The sequence below is a fragment of the Natator depressus genome, chromosome 9 (assembly GCF_965152275.1).
Source record: "Natator depressus isolate rNatDep1 chromosome 9, rNatDep2.hap1, whole genome shotgun sequence".
Taxonomy (NCBI): Eukaryota; Metazoa; Chordata; order Testudines; family Cheloniidae; genus Natator; species Natator depressus.
The window spans coordinates 13,303,152-13,324,352 of record NC_134242.1 but is presented as its reverse complement, the minus strand read 5'-3'; the positions used below and the strand labels follow the sequence as shown (position 1 = coordinate 13,324,352).

The 21,201-nt window shown below is 41.8% G+C and overlaps 1 protein-coding gene across 1 annotated transcript in view; it reads left to right on the top strand.

Annotated features, from left to right (window-relative positions):
* The window catches only part of NAALADL2 (N-acetylated alpha-linked acidic dipeptidase like 2), an 891,836-nt gene that overhangs the window by 752,842 nt on the left and 117,793 nt on the right, over positions 1–21,201 (top strand). The window contains exon 14 of the mRNA XM_074963548.1: positions 12,599–12,694. Coding sequence (XP_074819649.1) covers positions 12,599–12,694 — 96 coding nt within the window. The remainder of the gene's footprint in view (positions 1–12,598; positions 12,695–21,201) is intronic.

Sequence of the window (21,201 nt, the reverse complement as noted above, 5' to 3'; positions counted from 1 at the left end):
ACCCCTGGGGAGTGGCATATCCTAGGCTCCTTAGAGCCCTTGCTAGCTGTACTGCTCTAGGATTTGGTTCAGGGTATATTATGGGAGAATGTTTCTGTCCATTCCAAAGCACTTGAGCAGAAGTGCTCTTAGCCCACCAAGACATCCAGTGGACCCATTTTTGGGTCTGTGCACTCCCTGCATCTGGAGCCTGCAACCTGGATCCAGTGCCGTGGAAGAACAGCTTGCCCTTTTGCTGGTGTTTTAAGATGCAGGCAGATAGTCTCTGAGATATTGGTGGACATTTTGGCATCAGTATTTGTCCTACAAAGGCACTTCTTGGGGGGGATAGGCTGATGTTCCTCTGTCCATTGTCATAACTGCAGACACCCCATATGTAGACTGGCCCTTCTGGAGTAGGCCCACAGGCAAGGACTGGTGGGATCATATTATCATGTGGACCTGAGGTGACCAGCAGTGGCTCCAGAACCTTCACATGAAGAAGCAGCTGTTTTGTGTGATCAGCTTACCCCAACCATACTGCATCAGGACACACACACACGAGGGAGTCCAAGCTAGTCCAGAAGTGGGTTGCTATAGCCACCTGGAAGCTGCCTACCCCAGACTGCTATGGGTCCACGGCTAACAAATTTGGTGTTGGCAAGTCAGCTGAGGGGGTTGTGTTGGTGAAGGTTTGTGAGGCAACCAGGACTGTGGCTTACCCAAAGGTAGTGGGCATAAAAAACATCCCTCAAATGATTAGCAACCTAGGACTAAATACATCTCCTGCTACCATGTGGGCTCATAATATAGGCACCACAGACTGAATGCTACTTGGACTCAGAATACTACATATATCCTCTGTACATTTGGGCTGACAATACAGATAGCCTAGGAGAGTTCAGCTTTCCAGCATGGCTAATTTCTAGGCTGTATGGTACTAGCAGGGAAAGGAATGTAAGGTTCACAAATAGAATACCTGCCAACCCGTCATTCTAACAACAAGCCTGTACCTAGTAAACATTTCATGCTAACTGCTTGTTTAACTCTCTCCCATGTCTCAGTATCCATTTTGAATCCTACGTAGGTGCTGGGGAAGAGAAAGAGGGGTGTGCTAGAGAAATGGCATGACTTCTGAGCTCAACAGAAGCACACTACAGCCCGTAGCTTGTAACAATACTTTAATTGGACATAGCCTGGAAATCCCTCCCATTCGTACTATTAATAACTAAAAATATGGCAGCCCAAACATACCAGGCTCCAGCTCCAAAACGACTACTTCTGCTGGTTCAGCTGTGGGCTGTCCTCTCAGCCCTTCCTGTGATCCTAAGAGTGGCCCGGTGCCAGATGGCAATGGACTCTTTGGCATGTAACAGTAAAACTCAGCTGGCCTGACCAGCTCAACATACCTCACACACACTGTTACGATATTTATTAAAAAGGTGTCCTGTAATATATCATTTGAAAAGGAACAAGACACTGGGCATTAATGTCACTGTGAAATGTATGTAACAATGCTTTAGATGAAATGATGGATACTCTCTGATATTCTGGTTTGAGACTATAAACAGACAAGGGAGGCAAAACAGGCTTTTTTTCCAGACAAAGGGGCAAGGCAAACACCTCTTCCAGCTCAATTGCAAACTGAGCCAGCTGTGACCATGGAGTGAGACAAGGGGCTGCTCGTTTGCACTGGAGATTGTTGGAGGATCACTGCATTGTAAACCACTGGAGATTGAAAATTAACATATCGCTCCATGTTGGACACAGAAATTCTGAGCTCCCAGGAGGTCTTCTGGACTTTGAAAACAAAAATGAACTTTGAGGATATAAGGAACCGCTGAAAGACTTTAGTGTATCCATTTTCTGAGGGAACAAAAGAACCAACAATTTGATTCTGTGGGGGGTTGGACCCTGGCTGGAACAGCCAATTGTGCTGGAGAACGCTAACAATTTGGCATAAGTAAGAAATTGATCTTGCTAGAATTTAGTTTTAGATGCTAGAAAGCATGTTGTTTTGCTTTTGTGTGTAACGCTTTCAAATCTCTTTCATTATTGCTTGAAATCACTTAAATGTGCGTTATCTGTTGCTAAATTTATTCTTAGTTTTACTACAAACCCTCTCAGTGCTGTTTATGTTGGAGTAGTTGTGAGTCTTTAACAAACCTAACAGGCTTATGTGTGCACGGTCTGTTTTTGGAGGCAGCGAACTTGGTAACTTCTGTGAGCAGGGATAATACTCTGCAGGGGAGATGGTTTTGGGGAGACTCAGGACCAGAAGAGTTGCTGGGGCCACCCTGCAGGGAATAGCTGGGCTGCTGGAAGCCAGAGTGAGATCATTGTGCTGTGAGCAGGCTGCTGTTGTCAGGTCTCTGAGCCAAAGCCGCACAGTACAGAGGCATCCAGGGCTACAGGGCAGGCACTGACAAAATTCCTTACTGGTCTGGGTCAATCCCCAAAGCGTTACAATCCCCAAACAGGCCCTCTGAATGTGGATCCAGAATGTGCTGTAGCTGCTTTGGTGGCATAGCCTGATCTGGGACTGCCGCCAGCACCAGGGTGACTTCGTCCGCTTGATCCAGTGGTTGCAGGCTCTCCTCTGGCGGTGTCTCTGCTGGTGGGGTTCTAAGTGCGCCATCCCTGAGCAGCAGATTGTCACGCAGCGCTGTGGGTTCCGTGCTTTGTGCCGTTCACAGCACCCAATCAAATTCATCGTAGAACAGGCAGGTGGAAGGGGAGTTCCCTGAGGTGTGGTTGTCATCGCTGGCTTTGCAGTAGTCAGTCTTGAGCTGCTTGACTCACTTCTGGCATTGAAAGGAGGTCTGCAGGATCCCCAGCACCACCAGCCTGTCCGAGATTCTTTTGGACACATACTTATTTCTTGTACTCTCACTGAAGTCAACTATCTTTCTCTCCTCACTCCAGTTTTACCAGAATTCAGTTGTGTGCCTCTGGCCAGTTAGTAGTGCAACTGATGTAGGCCTTAATGCTGTCCATAGCTAACACCCGATAGGGTTAGCTGTGGCTATGGCTACACTACAGAGCTTACAGCAGCACTAATGCAGCTGGCCACTGTAGCCCTGCTAGTGCAGATGCTCTAAGCCAACAGGAAAAGCTCTCCTGCCGATATGGTGTTGTCCACACTGCTGCTTAGATCGGTGTCGCTTATATTGCTTGGGGGGGGGGGTGACTTATTCACACCCCCAAGCGACATAACTTATACCGACATAAGCTGTTGTGTGGACATAGGCTGTGTTTCCAGTTGAGAAGTCCCTGTGGAAATGAAGGGTTAAATGCTGCACAGCTGTATTTGAACCATGAGGTTGCTTCTGGTTCCTGTGAATCAAGTGGAAAGGTTGGAGATGGAAGGGCTGGGACACACAGGCCTATGGGGTTGTGGGATAACATTGGTCAACAAAAGTTCAGCTAATGCAATTAAAGTGTGTATGCATATATATATGTGTGTGTGCGTATTTATATACACATATGATGATACACACACACAATCCCTAATGATATCCTGCAAGGATGCACTGAGGAAGGAGGTTGTATGATGTCACTCTGCCCCCGTTCTTGTGGTCCTGCAAATATGTCTATCACATATGCACTGTTGTCACTTGGAAATAGTAAAGTTATGGGGCTGTATGGTTTAGGAGAGTAGTAATTTGGACCCAGGGCCATTCACCTCTAAAACCCTTGTTGAATACTGCCCAGCTTGGTAGAGACTGAAAGTCATTTCTAGGTATTCACTGTATAGTTGCTGATGTGAAATAAGGTCTTCTTCGAATTCTTGGTGGCTAAGTGTCCATATCACGCCAGAACCAAAACTCATGAAAATTGTGGTAGCTGGCATCTTTGTTGGCAATATCAACAAAGGCTAAAGATTCATAGAATATCAGGGTTGGAAGGGACCTCAGGAGGTCATCTAGTCCAACCCCCTGTTCAAAGCAGGACCAATCCCCAATTTTTGCCCCAATCCCTAAATGGCCCCCTCAAGGATTGAACTCACAACCCTGGGTTTAAGCAGGCCAATGCTCAAACCACTGAGCTATCCCTCCCCCCAAGGGATTGAGTGGGCATGGAAACTCAAACCGTGAGACTGTCCTTTCAGGTTGAAAATGATTGGTAAGATGGACAAGCTTGCATTGCCTGTGACCCAAAAGAAACCTAGAGGTGAAAGTCTCTGAATGTCATTACCCAGACTGCTGGGCCATCTAGATCCTGAACGGCTTTGATTTTTTTTTTTTTTCAGAACAGTTTGGCCATTTGCTTCGTCTTCAGTCCTTTATCTATATGTTCTAGGGGCAGCACAATGAGCTACCATGCAGGGGCATCTTCATTCAGATCCTGAACTCTCTGGTACAGGGATTGGAAGCACTGTGAAGAGAGCATATTTAGCCTTTTGGAGAGGACACAAGTGCTTTGTGTTTCTCTGACCCCTCTGACACTAGCTACTGTAGTGACATTCTTTGTCTCGAGAGAGGGAGAGCTCCATCACATGGGTCAGTGCCATGATATTGGGGAATTAAATGATGTCATCAGGGAAAAGTTGTGGGGGTGCACAATTGGAGGTGGTAGAATAAAGAATGGCCCAACTCCTGTTTAGAGTTCTTTAACAAAATGATTGATAGTTTCTAAGGAGCATTAGAGAAGAAAAGAGGAACCTAGCTAATTCTTAGATGCCAGCACACTCCATGCTGATCAATCTCTAACAGGCGTAAAGACAATTATTTGATGAAGATACCACAGCTATTTTCTATTCTAAGTAGAGGGGAAATGCACTGCGTGGTAAATGCTGATTTTTTAATGGCAACAACTGTGGCTCTCTAAAACATGGAATGATACTTACCACATTTTAAACCCAATGCCCAAAGATGCTGTGAGGTTTGTTTAATGTTTAAAGTGTGTTGGATGAAAGGTGCGATCTAAATAGAAAGAGCACTGTAACTAAGTACACAAGGGATTGCAAATGTAGTGCCCAGAAAATGAAAGGGAACCATTCTGTATAGTTTATTAATTGGGAAAGGATGGGATTAGTTAAGAAAATGAGCCTAGTAAATAAAGAGTAGATTACAATGCATATATCCCTCATAAATAAATGAAAGGAAGCAAGGTGGGTTTTTTTGCATTTCCCATCCCCATTTAATTGATTCATAAATCAATTAATTACTGTCAAGAGACCTGAGGGCAGCAGGAAATTGGGTGCAAATTAAAAAGAAAAGGAGGCAATTTGTTTTAAGATTGAAAGTTGAATGTTCAATCGAAGTTTAATCAGAAGTGACCCATTGTTTGAAAAGTGGAACATCAATGTCTTTCTAATGTTACAGAATGCTTCATTAAATGAGTACTGGGAAGATAAGGATAACTGATCATTCTGAAAGGAAGACGAGGGGGAAAGGATGCTCTTTTGAGCTAAGTTCAAAATAAAGGTGTTTTTTTGCCTGTCATTTTTTCCTTTCAGGAAGACACATTCAACGAGGAGCAAAAGGCATTACACTGGGACTTTGGGGATTATTTGCCGTACTTTTATATGTGTTATGAAAATTGTATTATGAGAACTCTGAAGCACTGTCAGACCAACAAAAGTATTTAATCCACTCAGATTCACATATTCATACTTGGGTAGATCTTAGCAGAGGGTCACAAAGGACCTTTATATGAGGGATATATGCATTGTAGGCACCTAAGGGGAGATTTTCAACAGGCCCAAATGGGAGTTAGGTGCTAAACTTCCAAGGGGAGTTGGGAGTCTAACTGCCCATGATTTTGAAAATCACTCCACAGTTAGATATGACATTATGAACTAATTCCTTCGTTTTCGTGGTTATGTTAGGGGACACTGTGCAGGGGTCAGGGTGAATTTCTAGCCAGCTGCAGGGAGGAAGGGCAAGAGAACAGGGTCTCTGAAGGAGCAATTACCATTATGTTTGCCCCTTGTTATTTACCACCTCCATCATACCTGATGTGACCTGCTTCCTCCTGCTGACAATTTCTTACCCACTTCATTGAGGTGCAGAGCAAATCAGCAGGGCAGAGACCAGTCACAGTGGGGAAGGACTGGCATGGGCCCAGAAGTAGAGGCTGATCAGAAGGGCATACGTGGTTGTCTGTCTGCTTTGTGTCCTAGCGCGTGACTGAGGAATTAATGGAAGGTACATTGATGGGATGAGTCTCACTTTGTTCATGGAGGAAGCAGGATCTGAAAGGGTGCTGGAACTCCTGTTGTGTGTGGGAGAGGTATAAAGGAAGGATAGACTCTCGCTCTCTAAGGTTAACATCTCTTTCCCTTATTGCATGTTTACCAGAGCAGTGAACATCTTTGCTTAGCAAATTCCTGCAAAAAAACCCACATGCATTTGTGAGCCTGCTGAAGGAATAAATGGGAACGCTTCATTCATCCTTTCACTGCTGGAAAGCATTGCCTTGGTATTAAATGCTGAGTGGTGTTCCTGAAACATCCTGTGGGATCAAATTTTTGCCTATACTCTTTGGGATAAAGAGTGGGCTTCAGTTCTTGGGGAAATTCACTTTGCTTCCTGTGGTGAACGCTGTATGTGAAAGACAGTAATATTTGACCTTATTTTTATGTAAGAATAAAGCCAGACTATGCCTTGGTTTCTAGTAGGTCTATACAGTACAGTCAATTAGAAACTGACCTTTCCCAACACATACCTGTTATTACAGATGGAAATATTTCAGATGCCAGTGAGGCATTTCAGATAGCCTCCTTTTTGATACCGTTGGCAAGTGATATTTTTAATGGCAACCACTGGATTCCCTAATGTTACACTGCATGTAACATTAGGAAGGTTTGGAACGGGCAGCCTTTCTCTATGGCCGAGATGCACAACGTTTTCCCACAGGCCAAAGTGCTCCAACCCAGTAAAAACACGGTGATTGTGTAAGATTTCTTTTTAAAGCCTTACCAAGCAGATCAGGGTAAAGAGGCATACCCATGTGATCCTAAAGGCATGGCTATACAAAAGGATTTGCCATTCATTTATATTTTTCAAATGTTGGGACCTAATACATCCCTCCCTGTAGGTTGTTAGAGAGGAGCGAGGCCAGGTGCAGTTGAATATGAAGGCACCAAAGCATTTTCTCCTCGTTCCCAGGGAGCTCTCAGGTTTGGGCTTCTATGGGTCTGGAAGTGGCGGAGCTAAGAGAATGTGCTGCTCTGAGGGATCAGCAGGTTTCTTTGTGAATAGGGAAGGAAAGATGCAAGCACAGGGGTGGAATAAGTAATGGCAACATGAATCAGACCAGCAGTGGGGGTCAGAGAAGCAACGTGTGTGGAGCTAGTATCTATGGGGATAAAACCTGTTTCCCCTGGGGTGCTTTGGGGTGTGCTGAGTATCCACTGTACAGACCTGGTCCTTTCTACAAAGACCAAAATCTCTCTTACTTGAGTGGCAGCTGTGGAGGAAGTTCTGTGAGGAGATCCTCCAGGAGGTGCTGTCACTTCCTAGAGGAGGAGGGTAATCTGGCTCCTACTCACTCCTCCACACATTTTGAAAGTGGCAGCTCGTGGTTTAGTTGCCAGTCCCCATTAAAGGCAGTATTAGAGTTACTTGATATAACTTTCTTCTTTGGCTGTTGAGCTATGGTAGTTCAGGATGCTACCAGGTTATGGTGTAGGGATGATCTATGAGAATTGTCTGACTAGCAAAAGGGAGAAGGGACTTAAAGAAAGATCCTAGTGGTGATGGGGGTTGAGTATTAAAACCAAACAGATTCAAATTTTGACACACACAGGCTTGGACTATTTCTGACGATGTCCCCTCCCCCGCAGCATGAATATGTTTTGTATCTGAGTGATAATTATGTGCTGTGTTGCCATCTCTGCCCTCACATCACTTATTTTAACTTTTCACCTTAGAAATATTTTAAAAGCGGGCTGTTCTGCTTCCAGTGCTGTGACATATGTCAATGATTTTTTTTGAAGCCCTTACATCAATCATAGAGTCATATGGTGTTCTGCATCAGCTGTAATGTGACAGAAAATTATGTTTATGTAATTCCATTTGAAAGAAGAAGAGCTTTGATCGATGGCTGCTGATCAAAGTTCTCGTGGCATCAGACAGGAATGTGCACAGGTTCTCCTTCCTTGTTGGCTAATGATGATGATCACCAAACTCCAGGTGCCGTTTTGTGCTGCCATTTTGTGTACCTTCAGAGTTCTTCTGGTGTGTATTGTGCAGCACCTTTTGCTTAAAGTTCTAGCAATGCAGAATAACCAGTGGGCGAGATTAACAAGTCAACCGTACAGTAATTAAACTAGTTTAAACTGTAGTACTGGGACGCTGCACACAGCTCTTTTATTTATGTCATAAATTGATTCTTTATGTATAAAAACTGTGGGTTAAAAGGACATTTCTGCTCAAAATAGATTTTAGCATAAAAGCTTTGGACAAGATTTTTTAAAAATAGGAGCCTAAAATTGGCTGTCTGTCGGCACCTAGACAAGTGGCCTGATTTCCAAAACTGCTGAGGACAAAGAAGCTCCGATTAACTTCAGTGAGTGCTATTGAGTGCTCGGCACTTCAGGAAATCAGGCCACTTACATAGGTGTCTTAGGAGCCAAAACCTAGGATTCTATTTTTGACAAATCTTGGACTATTTGGTAATAGATATTTGCAGATTCTTTCAGAGGCTGCTTTGTTATATATACACAAAGAAGGTGTCTTCTCTTTGAGAGCATTCTCCCCACTTTTGCAGCGGTGCAGAGTAAAATGTGGATTTTCTGGAGTATAAATGCTGAACTAGCAATTTACAAATTGATGTTTGCAGAAATGTAAAGCAGGAATGAGATTAAGAAATAAACCTTGTGATTCATGGAGTTAGCTCTTTGCCTGCAGAAGTTGGAACGAATTTTTCTCCTGCATATATCTTAGACCTAATGGACATGTTCATTGGGATAATGGGTGTTGTGTCTTCCTGGGGACAGACATTCAGCCAATTCAAGTACAGGTAACAACTGGAACAGGTTTATGAATGTATACGTCTCACTGCCTAACTTATGGTGGTCTTGAAGGAAGTGCTTGTACACAGGAAAGGGGGACACATAGGAAGTTCATAGGGAGGCCAGAGTCTAAAAGACAGACATCCCAAAGAGCATACACAAATACAATTTCACTACAGAGGGGTATATGTGTGTGTGCTACGTAAGATGCATCAAGTCTCAAGTCTAAAGGCAGAGAACAGGACTAGGTGGACCAATTATCATATCTGGTATGGCAAATCTAAAATTGTAATTATTTCCTTCAGTTACTTTGAATAAGGTACATAAGAATAAGGATAAATAATGTAATTGTTTCTAGGTTATGTATTGATTGATTGCAGTTGTGTAGATGATTAACTGCATTAGTGCTGCTGCGTTAGACAGACTCCCCACCATAACTGAAGTGGCCTTGCTCTGTGAGCCAATTCCTGTATAAACATTTAAAATAAAGATGAATAGGTTTTATGAATCAGTCCTGATGTCTGTGTATCTTTATAATAAATGATTTCATGTGTATTGCCTGAGATCTTACAAAAAATGTGTGATATTCCTCTGAAGAGAAGAATAACGTCAAGCAATGTATTACATCATTTATTATTCTGATACTTCTGTGACAGATTATACAATGTCCAAATCTTTGTTTTCAGTCATGCCTCTGTGTGCTAATTCCATCATATTATTTTTAAGGAAGTTTTGGGACTTGTGGGAAATCATCAGAAACGGTCATCCCAGGATGAAAGGGGAACATTGACTGATACATTTTATATGTCTGTATATCCATATATCTGTTTTTCCTCCAAACTTCAAAGTGTTATAGAATTACAAATGATGGGAGAAATTTACCTGCCCACCCCCTGCTCCCATTGACTTTCCATGTCTCAGCGTGTATATTACAGAGATAACACTGTACCCGCCAGTGGATGCATAATTCACATATATTTTATGGGCTGTTTGTTTTTTAACTTGGAAGGATGTGACTTCATTGGGATTAAGACCAACTAAAGCGTTTGCCAAAATAGCATTTCTGCTTGCCCTTCACAAAACCTAAAACCCATTGTATGAAAGAGCCAGGCTCAGGCATGAGTATAAATTGTGCATGAGCCAGGACAAAGCCTCTAGTTTGTCTCCCCCCAGCTCACTTCCAGAGAATGTTCCTAGGTATCCGAAGCAAGTGAAAAAGGTTGCAGGGTGCAGGCATTACAAATCAGTCCAGTTAAAGTTCAGAGCAGTGTTAACATTGTTTTTAACCAAAGCTTTATTTCACCACTTGACAGCATGCAATCTCTAAATGAAAATAATGTTCTGGCTACATGATTAAACGTGGTTGCCAGATTTACAGTTCCCAAAGGCACAACTTTAATATATGTGCATACTAGGTAGGAGTCTTTTCTGGCAGATGTGGGCAGAGGCTATTGGACGTCAATAAATGTCTGGATGGAAAAACCTCAAAAATGTTAGTCTGACAGGCATCGGTATCCACTGGTTCATTATCCAGTAGAAAGGAAATGCTTCTAAGAACATTCTGTAATATCTGTCAGTATTGCCCACAGGTCTGTCTGAGAGTAATCAGCTGGGAAAGAAAAGCCAGAATAGATAAGACGGTCAACTCAAATTCAGGACTTCTTCAACCATATTATAGTCTGCACTGGATCCTCCTTGCAACTTAATCCCAAAAGAATTTAGACATGCACCACTGTTAATTTTATAGCAGTGTAAACACAGTACTGCAGAGTGATTTTTAGGCATTTCTGATCCTAGAGTGCAAATTCAACTTACTTGATGGTAGAATTATTTGTATTATAATAGCACTCTGAGGCCCCAGTGGGGATCGGGGCCACATTTTACTAGGTGCTGTACAAAACTCTATGAAAATACAGTTCCTGCCCCAAGATGCTTATATTCCATGATTTGCACCTTAAATATAAATTAATTTAACTAATAATACATTCTCTACTTAGCCCCGCTTGATGAGTGGCTGTTAATGTCTGATCACTGTGTGTCCTTCACAGAGAAAGATGGGTGGCCTCTGGAAGAAGACAGACATCTGCTCTGAGATTGCCCTGCTGTAATTGGAAACTGGATTCTAGAAATTCAGGGAGGGTTGTCAGATAAAGGATTATAGGATAACAGTCATTCTGCAGAGAATTCATAAGAAACCCTTCAAATTATACAGAGTCCAATGAGACAGTACAAATAATAAGACTAACAACTCTGTTCCTTTCTCTCCCTGCACACACTATTCTAACTGTAAACATAAAACAGTGGTGCAGATTTCTTTTCCTAACTATTTCATGCACTTATATCACATGCTTGTTTTTAGAAAGTTTTTCTGAGTATTAATATTTATGCATTAAACTCTCTTACTCCAGGTCCCCAGCCAGTTTAGAATCAGGCTTGGTTTCATAATATTCTAAATCCAACCAGATCCTGATCAGTTTTTGTAAAAAAAATTAAATTAAATCAAACTTCTCCTGAGAGAGTAAGTTCATTAAGGTGTTCAGATTCCATGTGGAGTACTTTGCAGTATGGACTGAGTGGCCACATTAGTATCAATTATTGCTTGTGACAACAAAGGGGCTGTGATGGGGTGTACCTGGCAGTTGTTGCCCCTTGCCAGAGGCTCCACTGCCTTCAAGCACCCTGCCTTAGTGCTTCCCCCCTCAGAAGGTATCAAGCTGTAAGGGAAGAAGACAAGTTTACCTCTCCAGAGGTGGCTTAGAGCAGCCTGCCATGATGAGCTGCCAACCAAACCACCAAGAGTTGGTCCTCTGGCACCTAGATGGAGCAGGAGCAGGTGGAGGCCAATCAAGGCCCAGCAGGCCAGATAAAAAGAGCTGGCTGTTTCTGCTAGGGGACACATTTGGGTAAAGTCAGGAGAGGGAGGGAGGAAAGGAAGGATCAATCTCCCTGCCTTAAGCCAAGTAACCTGGCCAGTCAGGACCCCAACCTTGATTAGTGTATTTGCTTTGGACCTCTGTGAATGAAAATTGTTTATGTTAAGGAGTTTAACATGTAGGTGGCTATCTTGAGTTCAGTGTTAATTTGTTTTCTGTAAGTCTGATGCAAACCTATTCCATAAGGTGCTGGGCTCATGTGAGCCTTTGACAGGGGCAGTCTGACCTCCTCCTTGCTTATTGTACAAAAAGAAGTGCACATCACATAAAAATTAATGACCTCTGTGTGTGTGTGGAATTACTCTTACACAGGACATATCTATCTATCTATCTATCTATCTATCTATCCATCCATCCCTTATTATCATATGTGTATATCTTCTGAACACTAAACATAATTGATCACCTCAAATATCAAATTGCTAGCTAGCTTAAAATGAAATCAGTGTGGATCTTCTACTTCTAGGTAGAAGACTCAACTGTATTGGGAAATATAATTATGAAGACAACCATCCTTCCAGAAACAGTTATAAAACTAGGCTCTTGGTGTCTGTTTCAGCAGCTTGGAATGACTCATTTAGATCAGTAAGATGAACGCTAATAATCAGCACAAACTTTAAAACAATGTGCAGTCCTTTGAATCTTGAAACAAAATCCAATAAGCATCTGACAAAGGAATTCCATTTGGAGTCCTAAAAGGTTTCTCTTCTCTTTTTTTCCACAGAGTCCAAGCTTTCTCTTTGAAGCTCTCTTTCCTGCACATAACACAGTAACTGAAGAGCTGGATCCCTTGTTCAACCTGCATGAGACCATTGCTAAGGTAAGGGGAATTGAGACGCCTTACCTAAGTCACAAATACTTTATTTCGTGTTGGCAAACTGTGCTTGTTAGTCAGACAAGCTGTTTTCAAAGATGAAATGTCTCCTTCCTAGGGGTCTGTTTATTTCATAGCTAAAAGTAACATGTGGGTCTTTCAGTCATATTAGTATTGTTATGTGCACTACTGGGGATACTGATGAGATTGCATGAACAAAGAAAACTTGTAACCTTATATAAGCTGTATTTTATGTAACTTCCTGTCTCATGGTCAGAGACATGTTGCACAGTTGAATTGGTACCACTGGTGCAGTAGGTTGACTCTCACTGGATGGCAGAGTGTTGCACCATCCTTTTTGTGGGAAATCTACTACAAGTGAATGGCTAATTTATGACTGGGACACCACAGGAATTCTTCCTGGATCCTCCCCAAGAGTGGCACTGAATCAGTGTATCTCCCAGGTAATGTGACCAACTCGCTTTCAGAGCAACACTGGCTGGCTCCAGCCTCCCCAGTAGAGAACAAGTTACTGGAGGTTGTGTCTTTGGTTTTGGAGGGCCCCTAGGTTGGGTTCTGCCAGTGGAAGAGATATAGTATTATTGTATTGCCTGCTAGCTTCTGATGAATGGCCAACCTGACAAGGCAAAGGTCAAATGCTTATCTAAAACATCTGAATGTTTTCTGGCTCTTCTCTCAGCCTTCTAATATGACCTGAGTATGCCTCCAAACAATCTGCTAGTATATCCTAGCAACCTCTCCCTGGTCCTCCAAGATGCTCTCATTTCCTCTTTCCTCCTCACATCCTTCCTGTGATGGGGTGTCTACCCCATACAAAGCCTGAACAGGTGAAATAAGCCAATTAACCTTACAGGCTGCACCTCCAGGAGAGCCAAGGACTGATAAGGCCTAATGGCTGATGAAGCCTAGCTGGGGGAGGAGCTGGAATGAGGCTTAGAAAGAGAGAAAGTTGGTGGAAAAGGGCTATAGGGAGGAGCTCGGTAGTCACTCTTTAGAGAGGAGGGGAGTTAGCTAGGTTCAAGGAGGAGTTCTAGGCAGAGAGTAAGCCCTGGGATCCTGCTTTGCATTACACACCCTGGGCAGAAGCTGGGAAGGGAAAGTAGCCATGGGGAGCAGGGGACACTCCAGTGGTAAACCCAGAGGTGGGCGAGAAGATAGAGAAGATAGGTAGGAAAGAGCCCAGGGAAGCAGCAACAGGCTCGGAGCTTGAGCAGACCTCAGTTGCTGGGCAGAGGGTCCATTCCCCCGGAGCCTGGAATAGTGGGCAGGCCTGAATTATTCTGGGAAAGTGTCAGTCTTGAATGGGAAGACTGCCTGGAATGGCACCCGGACAGCTGATCAGGTGAGACTTTGTTACCCTGGAAGGGGAAAACTGTATAATGACCTGGCCAGAGGGCCACACCATTAAGAGGAAGCTCTGTGACTATGAGAGAGCTAATCCCCAGCTGCAGCCACAAGTAGACCCCCCCAGGTGAGAATAAACCCTGCTACAACTCCAATAAGCCCTGGCTCTAACAAGATGTAAGACTACAAACAAATTGAACTTAATGCAACCAGATGCTTTTTCTTAAGTTATAAGAGCGTAAGAACAGGATTTCTTATAAGTTACAAATACAGGGGCCTTGTGAACTGAGTGCTTTCTATATTTGGAGTTATTTCACTGAGAAAAGCAGCTGCTGTGGACACACTTCTAACAAAAAATTCCCGAGGCTTAGCAGGGTGTAGGCTTAGCAGGCAGGCGCTGCAGCTGCACTGACAAGATAGATAGTAACTCCTCTGAATTTTAAAAAAAAACAGACATGGTCTTTTGAGCCTCAGGCTGCAAGAGGCTGGGAGTACTGAAGATTAAGGAGCAGTAATGATGGGGGAGTCCCCTCTGGTCCTTCCTGGCAGGAAAGGTGGCTGTTATGACATGGGTCCTTCATGCCAAAGCAACTTAAAAGGGATCGTGAGACCCCCATCCTTGAACCCTGAGGCTGGAGGAGATGTGAATAATTTAATCATTGTTTCATGATGAACCATGACCACGATGAATACTCTACCTTTGAATAGTCCCTCAGTACCTGTTGATTAGCCTTGAAAAACATGCTTTAATAAAGTAATGAGAGAGTTGTCTGTTAATATTTTGGAATATCACACATGACTTTATAGTAGTTTCACAGCTTCCCATTGCTCATTGCAAGTCTCTTGGGATAAAACTGTGTAGAATGCAGTATGCTACAGCGTTATTTTTGCAGTGTGTTTCTTGCTGTATCCCAAAATACTTTTATGGAGATAAATAGCACATAGAGTCATGGGGCCAGATCCTCAGCTTGTGTAAATTGGTGTAGCTCCATTGACATCAATGGAGCTAAATCAGATTATGCCATCTGAGGATATGGCCCATGAAAGTAAAGTTTGTTCTCACACTCGCACATATATATTCTGTATGGTGGAGAGAAGCAACATGGCTGTACTGGATAGCAAGAGCTGTCAGCCATAAATGGATGAGCATTTAGAGGGCTAATGATGCACACCCTAGGCTCCTTCTGATTTGAGTACCTCTAACTGTCTCAGGTGTGGTCTGAAGACCATTGAAGTCAGTGGATTCCCATTCAGTGGACTTTTGATCTGTCACCAATAACCTACTAATCAAAGCCTGTTATGGCTTGTTGTTGTAACAATCCGCTCCTTTAACTTATCTTTGTAAGATGTGTTATTAATTGTAAAGCCTGAATTGTTCGTTGAATTCTTGCCTCTGTGCCTGAGGTATCATGCCATTTCTATTTTTCCTTGGCAAGCTTGTTTTCTGTCAACCCTACATCTGATACTGGTGGCTGCATGTCCATGCAAGAGAGTTTCAGGATATGTAATCAGGGTTCAGACAAGTCTTTTGATTAGAAGCTATTCCGCTGGTCTTTTTACCTGAGACTGATTTCCACGCTATGGGTTCCAACGTGACAGCAATTTTTTTACAGTATTAATGGTACCTGCTCTTAATTCTTTCAAAGTACAGGTATGTACATGGAGAAATTTCGGTAAAGGGGTAACATGTATAAAAGAAAGAGGCTTAAATTATTCTGGCCATTTGTGGTAGCATAAATGTACTGCAAAACATTTTGGCTTAACTGCCATTTTATTGTGTACATTCAGTGATGTCCATGCTTGGAATGTACAATATGGATATGGGCATGTTTTTATATACAATATGTGGGTATGAAATAGCAAGAATAAAGTATACAGTTATATCAGAAGTCTGAATGTCAGGAGTTGGACTCCAGAGGAGATGATACAGAGCAGCTACTACAAGGTGGATTGCCTACCCAGTACATAATATTTTATTTATTCACATGAACCCACGCTTGAATGCAAACATTAATATCAGGTTGTCAAAGCTCTATAAGAAAAGATCCAAGACCTAAGAGTCTTGCAGAGCAGCAATGTAGATGATGATGAATGCTTACAGTTTGCTGTAGCACTAACAGGCTGTATAACATTGAAAGTTTGAGTGTCGCAGTGTTGACAACTCCTGTGATTTTATAGCATGTCTCACTTTATTTGTTGTTTTTTCTTAAGGCTCCAACTCCAGGATTTGTGAGAATCTCAGCTTTCATTAGCCCTCATGGTGGCAAAGAAAAGCTGGAAAACATGACTTGAGCACAACCTAAAGGCTGTATAACCCAGAGGGCAAAGAAAGCTTAAAATGTATTGGCTTAAAAATCATAATTTTTTTTTAAAATAATCTTGTGATTTTTTTTGAGGGCCTGATTCATGATTTCTGAATGTTGGGGGTTGGGAATACTGTTGACTTCAGAGTCACACATTGTCTTTTCTCATGTGCCTTTGCACTAGAACATCACAAGTCAGTGGGAAGTTTAAAGAGATTAGGGTACAGCACAGTCAGCTTGTATTCTGAGGACACCACTCCCTTGATATACTCCAACTATGGGTAGGTCTATACAGTATCTTGAAAGTACAATTTCCAGCTTGAGGAGACACACCTGTTCTAGCTCTCATCAAGCTAGTGTGCTAAAAATAGAAGTGTAGCTATTCTGGCTGGAGGGACTAGCCACTCAAGTACGTACTTAGGGTCTTGGACAGGATTATACTCAGGGGGCTCGCTCATCCTGCTGCTCACGCCACTGTGCTAACGCTTCTATTTGTAGTGTACTGTCTCAATCAGAGTTAGTGCAGTTATGTCTCCTCAAGCTGCTGGCCACACCTCTAGCTCCAGGGGAGACATATCCTGTGGTAACTGGGTGCCAGCAATCTATTGAGAGTGCCAAACCCAAAGCCAGTATATTTTCATGTAGCTTAGGCCTGTATAAAAATCAAAGGGTTCTGGGATCAAATAATAATGCTGATAGGTTCTCTATTGTCTTAACCTTCCTCTTATGATGGTACTACTGACGTGCAGTTAAAAACTTTGAGGACAGGGAGAGAATCCAGAAAATCTCAAGTGTATCAGGCAGAAGGGGTGAGCCCAGATGTCTGCACTCCTGTCCCTGTTGGACATGGATAACACTATTCACTCATATTGTTGTTCAGAAAATAGCAAACTGGACTTGCAGAGAGTTCTGGACTTGCTTTCACACAAATATATCATGGTCACTGCACACATCACTGATGTCTTTAAATAGAAGTTTTAATTGACTTTGCTTGACAGAATCTATATGTTTGAGGCCTACTTCTGCAGTCCTGACTCAGAAGTGAACTTCTTTTGCTATCCAAAGGGAAGGATGGATGGGAAAAAGACAGGAAAGAAGGAGGGAGAAATTGAAGGGGAGCAGGGAATGTGTTTTTTTTGTTTGTTTGTTTTTAATGGGGATGCTAGGAGAGAACACAACACAGACAAAGGCATAAGGGGAAAGAAGTGAGATGGAATGACAGAGAGAACAGTTACTGGACATAGAAAAATAAAACTGAGGGAAATCAAGGAAGAAAAAGAATTCAGAAACAAACAAGAGTGAGAAGAAAAATGCAAACACAAGGGAGATATAGTAAAAAGGAAATGTAATTATTACACAGCAGAAAGCTTAATTCTGTAATAAATAACCCAGTAGAATAGTTTAAAAAGGGATGGGTTAGAATCATTGAACACATTGAAGTTCATCTAGGGCAACAGCATTCAAGAGTCAGTCCTACTTCTTCTCTTTCCTTCATGGTCAGACTTTTTAAATCCTTTTCTTGATGTTCTCAGTCCTCTTTGGTATCAAAAGCTACCTGGCAAAACTCTTTCAAACAGAGTCAGTTTTTAGGTTCTATACCGCTACGCTCTATTTTGCTGTGTCTTTGTTCAGTTTCTGAAGTTACTTAGCTAGCGATTAATTATAGTGAGAGAAAAGGGGGAAAAAGAGAGATGGTTGAAAAGGAATAATTGTATTATCTGTTCAGCTGTTAGAACTCATGGTTTTCAGATTACTAGTAGGGAACAAAACCTGACTGTGTATTTATACATCTGCACGTTCCCAACTCTAAAAATATTTTCTGTATGCTGTATGCGTATTGATTTTCAATGTGATCCCCCTGAGGGGGAAAAGGCTCAATAAAGTTTTATTTCTTTTAAAAAGAAAAAAACACATTTCAGTTCACTCTTAATGGAAATGTCTGATCTAGTAAAAGAAAGGAAATTTCAGTTCCATAGATCATTTAAACCGTGCCTATTCTGCCCATTCTATTTTTGATCCGTTATCCATGGGCACTGTATGAATAGCAGCAGAAGTCAGCCTATTGTACTTCACTCTTATGAATGATACATGAGACTCGGTGCTTTGTTTTTTGGGTTTTTTATTATTATTATTATTATTTTTGCTTTTTGTCCTGTTCTAAAGCAAACCATTAGAATATTTTTGAGTATACTAGTTATTGTACGCCTGCTGGTTTTTCCTGGAATACTGCTGCCTGAAAATAAAGATCTGCATTGTTATTCAAGTGAAAGTAAAACAGAGGAGGTGGATAAGAATGCAGAAACGTCTCTCTTAAGATCTTGTAACTTTGAAAATAAAGTTCTGTAGCCTTTTATGAATTAAACAGAGAGAGACAAAATAGCCTTCTTTTATTTGGTCTTTTGAGTTTCAAAGCGAAGTTGTATTAATGATGTTGATAGAATTTTTGATGCGATTCTCTAGACACCTAGGAAACCTTGGTGTATCTTGGCAGGTTGAATGATCAGGCTTTTGTCAGAGTCTCTTAAGTGGAAATATCATTTAGATTTAAGATGTAAAGAAAGATAGTTAAAGAAATGTATATGCATTTTTAATACTGTTGCTTAATCTGAAAGGATACCATACATTTTCTTTGCGGTACTCTGAAGCTACGTGCTCAAATTATGCCTTTTTAAAAAACACTCCAGGCTCTATATTTTTACATCAAATTATTGTTATTCCATGCAGAGTATCTCCACGGAGAGATGCACTATATGTTTTCTGACATATTAAATAAGTGAAAAAAAATGCTAATGCATATACTTGTAAAATGTGGAGAGTGAACGTTGTTTCTAATAAAGAATCAAACTGCCGTAAACTGGATCTAGGTTTTTAAAGCACCTCTCTTTCCCATGAGGGGAATATCACAGGCCTGTCTTGCCTTTCTTCATTCACAAATGTATAGTTAAATTCAAACAAAGAATTCATTTGCTGAAATTGGAGTTTATACTGACTACATATTTTCCATCATAGAGAGGTTTATTTTATTGTTTTTCATTATATTACTTGAAATATTATAGCTTATGCAGTTAGCTGCTTTTACTACTTATAAGCACATTGTTACTTAAAATGAGGCTGTCAACAATTGATTCCTTTTTCAAACTGAAGCTAATCATTAAATTGTCCTTTCACCAAATAATGCAGCATGTTAAAGGAATTTTCTCTCTTCAAAATTAAGGGAGTAAATGGCTAGCGTTGCACCAAATATTCTGTCCTGATGGGCACACTGGTTATGATTTAAAAATGGACATATTCCTACTGCACGCAGACATGTGACTCCTACTTTCCTGCATTGTATTGACTAGAGCTGACCCTTGAAGTTCTGGCACAATGCAATTAAAATTTGATTGAGATCCCTGACAGTGCTGTCAGCATTCAAGGTAACGTGCAGTTTGGTCCATGGATAGTGTCGGTTATCATATTTAATCTGACTCTGCTTCCTGCATACTCATAAAATGATGAGAAGAAATTGTCTTGCACACTAAAATGCATGAACCTGAATAATGCATACAGAATACCAACTGATGGGCCTACTCCCACTGACCCCTGTATAACTAATATAATTTTTGTAGTTCTGAGCCTGTTCTTCAGCTGGTGTAATGGATTTACCTTACCTGAGAATCTAGCACCTAGTGTCTGATTTTAGTAACTGTGAATAGTTACTTACAAAGTGCTTTGCATTCTGCGAGTTTTATGGTATGTCTACATTGAAATAAAAGACCCGCAGCATGGCCATGGCTGACCTTGGTCAGCTGACTCGTGCTGCAAGGCTAAAAATTGCAGTGTAGATCTTTGGGCTCAGGCTGGAGCCTGGGCTCTGAAACTCAAAGCCCAGGCTCCTGCCCGAGCCCGAACATCTACACTGCAATTTTTAGCTCTGCAGCCTGAACCCCATGAGCCTGGGTCAGTTGACCTGAGCTCTGACATTCGGTGTGAGGGTTTGTTTTATTGCAGTGTGGATGTACCCACAGTTGTATGAAAAGCTTATCTCATGCACTCTGGGTATTTTTGCTGCTAAATTATATACCTCAGACAGAGGCTGTTTTTTTTTTTAAAGACTCCCGCCTCACCAACCTGACTTCCATTCTTGAAGCTGTTCTGTCCCCAGCTTAAACACAGAGGACAGAATCCTGCTGACTTATGACATGAAATCAAACAAACAAATTGAAAAGGCAATATCAGTGCACTTGCCAAAATTGCATGTATCATTTAGAAATGGATAAATCCCTTCCAGCTTCTCCAGCCTTGGTACCATCCCATCTTCAAATGGGAGTTTTTCTTAAACTCTGTGCACTTTACACTCCGAAAATAATACATCATATATGTTTTAAATGTATGTCCCTATTAATAGACTGCCCTTATGAATGTAACAGTGAAGGTGACTCCCTCATTAGCAATAAGCCATCAGTATATCCACCACACGTCATTTCAGTCAACCTGCCTTTTCTACGAATCTCTGAGTGAAGAAGCAAAGTTTTTACAAGTTGTGCTCTAAACAGCTGATTTAGACTGTAAATACTATGTATATGAGTATTGTACCATTGCTGTTTAGAGGATGGAACACAAATATCAAGTGTTTGATTCTTTTGCAAAGCTGAGCTAGCAAAATTATGCTTCTTATCTCAAGAGGTAGAGAGACCTGTAGTGGTGGTGGCTTGTTTTGGTTTTTTTGGAACTGTAGGTCATGAATCTGTTCCCAATGTTTTGTGTGTGTGGTAAGATGATGATGAAGTCTGAATGTAGGTAGACTCAGAGAATTGTGGGCTACCTCAGGACTTTACACATGATGCTCTGTGACACTTGGTCCAT